The sequence below is a fragment of the Calcarisporiella thermophila genome (assembly GCF_041956535.1).
Source record: "Calcarisporiella thermophila strain CBS 279.70 unplaced genomic scaffold VTP21scaffold_6, whole genome shotgun sequence".
In the NCBI taxonomy this organism is placed as follows: domain Eukaryota; kingdom Fungi; phylum Calcarisporiellomycota; class Calcarisporiellomycetes; order Calcarisporiellales; family Calcarisporiellaceae; genus Calcarisporiella; species Calcarisporiella thermophila.
The window spans coordinates 1,217,270-1,226,400 of NW_027192196.1; the positions used below are offsets into that span (position 1 = coordinate 1,217,270).

Genomic DNA, 9,131 nt, shown 5'->3' on the forward strand with positions numbered 1-9,131 from the left:
CGCTATGAACTGTATCCAAAGTTTAATCCGCACATTAGACTACAGACCTGGAGAAATTCAAGCGCAATTTATGGCGGTTGGGTTTGATGGCGCAGTCGCAGAAATAGTTTCATGTTTCACCAGCGGTGGCACGCTTTTGCTTCGTTCGGATGAAGACCTAAAGAAGTCATTGTATAAAGTACAATCTTTGATAATAACGCCCACTGGACTTCAACACTTGGAGCCAGAAAATGTTCCTAATCTTCGTGTAGTGACGTTGGTCGGAGAATCTGTGTCACGAGCACTAGTGGAAAAATGGCTACCTCATGTAAGGGTGTTCAACGGCTATGGTCCAACAGAAACAAGTTTGGGCACCAGCATACAGGAGCTCGAGAGCAAGAAGAAAGTCGGGGTTGGACGCCCCTTCAACAATGTATCATATTATGTACTAGATCACAACATGGAAAAAGTTCCAGTGGGTACCGTGGGTGAGCTGTATATCGCTGGTCCAGGTGTTTCCAAGGGATATATTAATAGACCAGATCTTACTACCGAACGATTCATTAAGAATCCTTTCAAGCCTGGAACCACCATGTACAGATCAGGAGATATGGTTCGGTGGAACCAGGATGGAAATCTGGAGATAATCGGAAGGGCAGACGACCAAGTCAAACTAAATGGTTACCGCTTAGAGCTTGGCGAGGTGGCTGCCGCCCTCAGTGCATATCCCGGAGTCGAATTAGGGGTTGCCTTGATCAAAGACAGCACACTGATCGGGTTTGTTTCGCCAGCCAACGTGGACACTGAATCGCTTAGAGAATCGCTTTTCGATTTCCTCCCAGAGTACATGGTACCTGCCATCATTATTGCACAGGAGAGTTTGCCAATGACGGTCAATGGCAAGATTGATAAAGCCAAACTGGAAGAGATATCACTTCCAACCTGGAGTCTTGAACTTCCTCTGACAGACACTCAAAGGCTAGTGATCCATTGTATCGCGTCCGTTCTCAATATCGATGCCGACCTTATTGATCTGCATTCATCATTCTTTTCCCTTGGGGGCGACTCTATTTCAGCCATTGCGTTGGTTTCTGCTCTCAGCAAACATGGCCACAATCTCAGCCTTCCCCAAGTATTCAGAGCACTCACGCCGGCAAGACTAGCTGCTCTAATGCAAGAGAAGCATGTTACACCGGCTCTCCCCTCGGACAGTGTGGTTCAAGCCGCTTCTGACCTCCAGAGCCTAATTATTAAGCTTATGGCTGAAGTCCTCAAGGTTGACGCTAGCCGGATTGACCACAACACGTCGTTCTTTGCTCTTGGTGGCGATTCGATTTCCGCCCTTTCCTTGGTCTCCGCCTTCCGCCAAAACGGTCTTCCTATTACACTCAAGCAGCTATTCAAATCACCTACGCCAGCAAGACTAATAGCTGAATCTTCCCTATCTGAGGAAATGACCACCCAATCTGTAGCTAGTCATATGGACCTCAACCTCCCCCAACCCGCCCCTTTGAAGCCTATTCGAATCCTCTGTTTGCATGGCTCAGAGATGAACGGAGAAATTATGCGATTGAAGATGGCCACTTTAGAGAATGCTCTCAGTTCGTCCATCACCTTCCAATATATTGACGCATGCTTTAGTTCTACCTCATCTTGTAAGTATAGTATTGTTCTTCACGAATTATTTTACCTCTGCTTAACTGAATTTCTCTATAGCCACCCTGGAAATACGTAAATTCTACGATGAGCCGCTGTTAAGATGGCTCCCAAGCGAATCCCCTCAAAGCGCACACGTGAGACGAGCTATTCATCACGTACTCGCCTATTTAACTCTTGAAGGGGGAGTGGATGGTCTCCTTGGGTTTAGTGAAGGATCGTGTATAATCGAATTGCTTGACCGCATGGCGGAGAGTGGGGAGATTCAACGACAATGGAATTTCAGTATCCATATCTCGGGTGCTATGCTTAATGCTACGCCTGATTCCGAAAATATTTATGCCAGCTGGGCAAGGGCTGAGTCATGTCCACGTATAGCCATTCCTTCCGTTCATTGCCTGAGCCCTAAAGACAATAACTACCAAGGAAACTTGGAGATCCGTGAACGATATGATCCTGCATTGAGCCACTCTCTTGAACACGATCTCGGCCACACTATCCCTCAAACCTTCGAGACGGCTAATCTCCTGGGGTCGCTTATTATGGAAGTAGCGAAGAAGAGCCAAAAATGTTAACTTATAGCAGCAGGTGGTCATTGATACTAGACCTTTATGGCCATCCTACTTTAATTATCTCTGAAAACAAATTATACTGAACATTCTACTTTATTATTTGATCGCTTGTTTTCTTAGATACAAACTGTATTGTCAATATCCTCTATAAATATAAATATCTTATTTCATTCTAACACCATCATTTCTAAGAAAGCTATATCTAGACATCCAACAATTCCTTATATGATGAGGAAGCGCAGCAGGAATCACCCTCCCTATCAAATTCAGACCTGTTGAGCATATAACCTCTCCATAACCTTTTTTTAAGTACACTATTTGTAGAGCGGCGTTTATGTTTAGCTTGCCTGTGCACTTATTTCTTTTAGACATTTGATTTTTGAGCAAGATCCAAATTCATGAACTCTGGCTACCCAGCGAAATAGCAAACTAAGCCGCCCAGGAATCTGGCCCAGCTGATGAATGCTTGGGAGCCAAATCCAGCCATGGTTGCAGACGGCTCTCATTCCATCGTTGAATTTTCGGGTCAACTCTCCAAGACCTTCAATCTTACCCAGTCAATCATTGGGGCTAAAATTCTGGAGCTATTCATAAGCCGGAGAATGCAATACAGCCGAATTATTTGCCAAACGGTATCAGGGATTCACAAGCAAAAGGGATGGAGCAAGTAATGTAATTAGGCAGTAGGTCTTGGCTGCTTCTTTGATATAAGCCTTTCGGAGCTACCATTACATGGTATCCACTCTTTAAGAACCGATTAGAGCTTCTTGAACGCAAACTACCTTAAATAAATGGTATACTGTATGTTTTACCTTTGTGCGAGTATTCATCCTGTGGGAATCGCAAACCTACCAACGTGATAAAATAGCGTTTTTAAGCCCTACATCGTAGCACACCAGCCAACCTTAGAGCCGGCCATGGAAGTAAGTAATAAATTTAAAAGACTACCATGAACTCAAACAGGATTGCCTTACGGCACTAGTTCATCACGATGTACTATTTATTTTATATTTTTTGACAATAGTACGTATCCGCTCACGATATGCTGAGAATGGTTTTGCGCAGCTTGTAAACCGAATACTAGCTATAGCAACGAGGGAGATTACTAATAATCGGCCTGATATCGTACCGTTGTATCCTAAAACCCTGTCATACCCTCCGTGAATCTCCGTTTAGGTACTAATTATTTCTCAACCGGTGCCCAGCTTCGTGGGAATGCGTAGGGTCAATGCGAGCTTGTTGCGAAGACGGGCGTCTCGCTCTCCACTGCGGCATGACCAAACTGAGACTAGCTCGGAACTTGCAGAAGGCTGCGGAATTTTTTTCACGCTCGATGAGATGCAAGGTTTCCGGCATTTGACGCAGCCAGACTCGTGATTTGTGGGGAGGGTTAGCCGCGGGCCGTTGCCTATAGAAGGTCTTGACTCACATTGCCCTCTCGCGCAGCAGACTTGTGAGTCAAGGGCCTTGACTCAAGGTCCGTGCAGGAATCCGATGCGGGGAATCGAGGGTGGTGATTGGCCGGCGCCTGTGGCCCAGTCTCGGGATTTGCCCCGAAGCTCGCACTTATAACAAAAGACAGGCTCCAGCAAAGTGCTCGCTACCGCTGCAAAAATGCTCCTCAACGTCTCAGCTGATACAATGTGGAGGGCCGCCCTGGCTCTCGCCGCCATCGTTGCGGTGGCGGGGGCTCGCGCTCTCCTTGGTTTCCTTGTCCCCCCACGCCAGCTTCGCCAGGTTCCCAGTGTGCCCGCGCTACCGTTCCTGTGGGCCCTGCTGCGGATGGACCCGTTTGAAAAGACGAGCAGGCGCTTCATCATGCCCGCGGTCAAGGGAAAAGGTGCCGCATCGGTAAGAGGCTTCTTTGAGATTAGTTGCTGGAAGGATCGAGCTAACAGGAGAGGCGGCCAATGGCCACAGGTGTGGATGGCGGGAAGGTGGGGGCTGTTCCTCAGCAGCCCGGCGTATGTGAAGTTCTTCATGACGCACACAGGTACGCTCCCCATTTTGGCCCTTGTCGAAAAAAGGCTGCGGCTGAATGCATGCTTGTGCTAGATGCAATCCCAAAGGTCAGCACTGAGTCGCAGGGCAAGTTTATCCTTGACTTTTTCGGAGCAGAGAACGTCGCGTCCAGCAACGGAGAGGTACTGAGTTGTAGCGCACCGGCGCAATTCTATTTGCTAACCTAAGAGTTGTACCTAGGAATGGCGGCGCCACAGAAAAGTGCGTAACCTCGGCTGTTCTTTTAACCTCCGGATTAACCAGATCCGAATGCCTTTTCTTGCCCCTTTTTTTTTCCCTAGGTTCTGAATCCAGCATTCCGCCACACCATCCCTACACAGCCATTCGGAGATTGCACCCTTGAGCTGTTTGAGCATATTGATTCAGCCATCTCCCGCAACGATGCCGTCGACATCCCGCTGCTCATGCGAAGGCTAACTCTGGATGCGCTGGGCAAGGCGCTCTTCAATTTCAATTTCAATGCTCTGCGGGATCCCGATAATGAATATTGCAGAATGTACAACGGCACTTTCGACGGATTGATCAATCCTTTCCGTATACTCTTTCCCAAAGCCGATCCGCTGATCTCCCTGTTCGAGAGGAATGTCACAAAATCTCTCCGCGGCTTGAATAAGGTAGCTCGATTTTTAATGGCTATATCCCATGGCTATCGATGTAGACTCATTGTATATATGCGTATTCCATTATTTCCATAGCTTGTTTATAATATTATCGATACAAGGACAAAAGAAATTAAAGCAGGCTTGTTTGATAATGCGGAGGAGCGCGATAAAGATATGCTGACTCTGATGATTGAGGCCTCAAACGCGGACAATGAGAGTAATTGGACCACCGAGGATATCAAGGTTAGATTATTTTCTAATGCCCTGCTGCGAGATTATATCAAAAATGAATCGATCTATTCATGCGTAGAATAACTTGATGGTATTCTTTCTTGCCGGCCACGATACTACTCAAGCGTAAACTATCCAACTCGTAGCAATACCTAGAAAATGCTATTAATGTTTTCGATCCATTAGATCCCTATCCGTGGCTATCTACTTCCTTGCCATCTTCCCCGAGATACAGGAGCTTGCCCGCCAAGAGGTCGATCGCATCCTCGGAGATGCCGATCGCATGCAAATACCCAGCGTAGAACAATGTCGGAATATGAAGTATATTGAGTGTATCGTGAAGGAGGTAATGTATGGATGGTTCCCTCCTATATATGATCCATGCGCCTTATGGTTTCCTTTTGGTGAAAGACTCTTCGGATTCATCCCCCAGCACCCAACATTGGACCGAGAGTGGTGAAAGAAGCGATAGATATGGATGGGTTGATGTTGCCTAAGGGTACCTACCTATTCGCGGATTTCTACACAATGCAAAACTCGCCTGAGTATTGGAAAAATCCAGACAAATTTTGGCCCGAAAGATTCCTCCCGGAAAACAATCCGCCCCGTGATGCGTGGATGCCATTTGGAGGAGGATCGCGCATCTGTGTAATTATTATTAATGGTCTTACTTTATATTGGCAGCATGTCAATTTTTTTTTTCTTGCTGATATTAGTTGGGCATGCAGTTCTCGTTGACTGAGCAGCGTGTAGTGCTCTCTATGCTACGTAAGTGCTCTGGTCTTAAAAAGCTAGGTTATTTTGAGCTCTATATTGACAGCATAAATCTAGTGCGAAACTATACCTGGAAATTGCCCGCAAACTCGCCTCATGAGAAGGAACTGCAAGTGCAAGGTCTCTTCGGCGTTCTGCGATTACAAGATGTGTTGATTCAATTTGAAAAGCGGAATTAGGCGCTAATTAGACATTTCTCCCTTATGTGGAATCTAGCGTATGTTTATCGTGGTTTGTGTAAGCTATGTGGCTCTATCATAATATTCATGCATAGTTTGAATGCTGTCATACTATATATCAATACCAACATTTTAGCTTGAATTGAGGATATGAATAAATTGGAAATAATCCACTTCTTGAACCATATCTGTAGAGAATTGACACTGATGTACTATTACCAGGGCAAAGAAGGGGTGAGTGGAAACTGAATTCTATTGCTTCTATTGGGGTCCCATAATAAACGGTGGGGGAGAGAAAATTAAAGGGGAAATTAGAAATCGGTGAATGGGATGGAATTCGATATAGATTGATTCCATAACAACTTTTCAATTTTGCTACGAGTCGGTTTATACGATATTATTTGAATTATAACCTTTAGGCAATTACATTACAGGAGGGACACAGATTAGAGCTGACTAGGGTTGAGGTGGGACAAGTGGCGAGAGAGGGGCGCTCTACCTCTCGCCACTTGTGACGAGCAAAACGGAAAAGATAGCAAACATATACGAGGTATTTCATAAGCAGCAAAGGCGATTAGTGGTCACTTCAATCTAGAAGAGGTCACTCAATGAGTCAAATGGAAACCTTAAAGATTTAGTTATAAACCACTCGAGATTGCACTTGGAAAATTATCGACTTCAGACGTCATGAAGCGTATATAGTTGAATTGAATCATATTAAACCATGTGCGAAAAACAATAATTGGTAAGGATCTTTTTCAAGAGATAAGATCCATCCAATTTCAATTGAGGTGTCATAAGAGGTACTAGGGGTATTTACAGCGTTTTACATATGTTGTTTTATCATATCCTGTAATTTAAAATCATGATATCTATCTGAGAAGGAGTAGAAAGTTAATAGTCAAAATTTTCAAACATCATATGGTCGCTAGTATTGGCCCATTGAATTCGCCCTTCATGCCCATCTCCCAAACCAATATTTTGCGAGAGCCAATGATGATGGCAAGATAGGCAGATACGGAACTCTTTTCGCACCATTTTCTTATGTCGGAATTCTTCCAATAACTCAACAATTGGTCTCGTGGCCCTCCCCCTGATTGAACCCACTGAATAACCGTCTGGCGATGCCGGAAGCGATCGCTGTAATTCAAATGAAGCTGGGCTAAGGATTGGGGGGTCGAAAATATCGCCATGAGACAGTGCCTTCTGGCCATGTGTGTGTTGGAAATTGGGCCACAGGCGAAATATCAAGATATCCAACTGGATAACTTTTAGCTCAATAATTACCATGCGATGCATATTTGGTATATGGATCATTAAATTGATCCGTCCCTTTGGATCATTCACCTGTGAAAATAAGACCAAAGTATCATCCCACTGGATTCTGAGTGATAAAAACGGCTGCCCTATGAAAATAATATCTTGCCTTTGTAATGTGAAAATCTCCAAAGCTCCGCCGTAGAAGCGGGATATTGAAAACCGAAATGAGGCTATCACGATGCTGTTCGTTCTTCTCAAAAGCACTGCATTCGACATTGCGAGTGGCTATTAGCTTTTGGTAACAACCCATAAAGGGCAGGATGTTTCCAGCCGACGTAATAGCTCGGAGGGCATGTTCAATATCCGATACCCGCAACTTATGGTGTTCTAAAATAGCTAGGACGAACCGATTTAAAGCCGTATTATTCGGAATTTGCAGATACTTGTTAAGTTGCTGACTATCGAAAGTAAGACTGCCAACATAGTACATCAAATTTAGCCATGCCGTATTGCTCTCTCCGATTCCTACCTATAAAAAATGGGAGTAAAATGAGTTTCTTTATATATAGTATTATCACAAAATCTTCTACAACACACTATATAAATATAAAGATATAGAAAACTTACCCTAAGTGAAAGAGGATATTCCATCTCCATAGACCTATTTAGAATTTTGGCGTCCCAGGCAAGGTTACTTGATAAATTATCGATTTTCGAGGTAACTTCTTCGAGCACTGTGAATGCCATAGACGATGAAGTAAGTCTCAGAAGCAACCTCTCAGAAATTTCAAAATTGGAAGGATCAGAAGTATCCATTGGGCATCTTCTCAGCAAACACTGATATAGCACGAAAAAACAATTGTCAGTTAAGTATCGACCATGTGCTCTACTTGTGCCTAATACCTATTTGTAAATATTTTAAGCAAAAATTTGTGTTGAAAACATATGGGCCTTCCGTGGTTGGAGAGAAGAGATAGCCGCCGAAATTATATTCCATAATTTGAAAATGTCGTATTATATCATGAGATGAGTTGCATACGCCGGGGAGTTTCAGTGCGGCCAACACTTCATTTTTGCTAAGGCCACAGAGTCCAGAGGGTAGTGGATCAGTAGATATATTCGTTGCGAAATCGATGGCGCATCTTCGGTCGGCCAAGGAGAGTGGTGTCACGCCAGTGATGAAACATTTATTGAGGCGTTGATATCCCATACGACTCTTCACACATGCCCAGAAGTCTCTAAGTAACGAGTGTCTATTTTCACGAAGCATATCCCGGTCGTCACGATCATCGATATTTAGAAATTCGTTGGTAAAAGCATCATATTCGTCAGCCAGAAGATACAGGTTGCCGAAAAACTGTTGCAATGATATGTCATATTTCCTATATTAATTAATTAATCAATAACTACCCTAGAAGAATGATCGGAATATTATTGTAAAAATGTACAACATTGAGACTAGTTTTATTAATACGTGATATCCATGTTTAAAAAAGAAAACCTATGTCCTTTACAGATATACCACTTATATAGACAGTTTTCACAAATTGCGTATTGCACTCTTTTTTACTAATATTTTGTGTGATCTCCTTTTGCATTATATACAGCACGCACTCGCTCCGGCATGCTTGCATAGAGCTAGCTGACAAATTCTACACCTATGCTTTCCCATTCTTTCTCAATACGTTCCTATAGTTTATCCTTGTTCTTCGGAAGTCGTTGATAATAGCTTAGCCTTCGTTTCAGTTCGCTCCACATATGCTCCATTATATTGAGATCAGGAGACTGCGAAGGCCATTCTAGCACATCTATCCTCTTGTTTCGTAACCATTCCCTGGTTACCTTGGACGTATGTC

The 9,131-nt window shown here is 44.0% G+C and overlaps 4 protein-coding genes across 4 annotated transcripts in view; 2 read left to right on the forward strand and 2 right to left on the reverse strand.

The window, feature by feature from the left end:
• Positions 1-4: 4 nt before the first annotated feature.
• VTP21DRAFT_10237 (uncharacterized protein) lies at positions 5-3,584 on the forward strand (the record flags this gene model as incomplete). The annotated part of the gene is made up of 3 exons (XM_069389551.1): positions 5-1,634; positions 1,696-2,183; positions 3,384-3,584. The coding sequence occupies 3 exons, from the start codon at positions 5-7 to the stop codon at positions 3,582-3,584; spliced, it is 2,319 nt and encodes a 772-aa protein (XP_069253963.1).
• Positions 3,585-3,821: 237 nt separating this feature from the next.
• On the forward strand, positions 3,822-6,015 carry VTP21DRAFT_10238 (uncharacterized protein; the record flags this gene model as incomplete). Its single annotated transcript, XM_069389552.1, has 10 exons — positions 3,822-4,200; positions 4,263-4,351; positions 4,410-4,430; positions 4,511-4,843; positions 4,925-5,074; positions 5,142-5,188; positions 5,249-5,408; positions 5,474-5,710; positions 5,779-5,830; positions 5,894-6,015. 10 exons carry the CDS (start codon positions 3,822-3,824, stop codon positions 6,013-6,015), a joined length of 1,590 nt encoding a protein of 529 aa, XP_069253964.1.
• An 894-nt stretch (positions 6,016-6,909) lies between these two features.
• VTP21DRAFT_10239 (uncharacterized protein) lies at positions 6,910-8,022 on the reverse strand (the record flags this gene model as incomplete). The annotated part of the gene is made up of 3 exons (XM_069389553.1): positions 6,910-7,362; positions 7,442-7,804; positions 7,903-8,022. The coding sequence occupies 3 exons, from the start codon at positions 8,020-8,022 to the stop codon at positions 6,910-6,912; spliced, it is 936 nt and encodes a 311-aa protein (XP_069253965.1).
• Positions 8,023-8,077: 55 nt separating this feature from the next.
• The window catches only part of VTP21DRAFT_10240 (uncharacterized protein), a gene marked incomplete at both ends in the record, with an annotated part of 2,994 nt that continues 1,940 nt past the window's right edge, over positions 8,078-9,131 (reverse strand). The window contains 2 exons of the mRNA XM_069389555.1: positions 8,078-8,112; positions 8,179-8,632. Coding sequence (XP_069253966.1) covers positions 8,078-8,112; positions 8,179-8,632 — 489 coding nt within the window. The remainder of the gene's footprint in view (positions 8,113-8,178; positions 8,633-9,131) is intronic.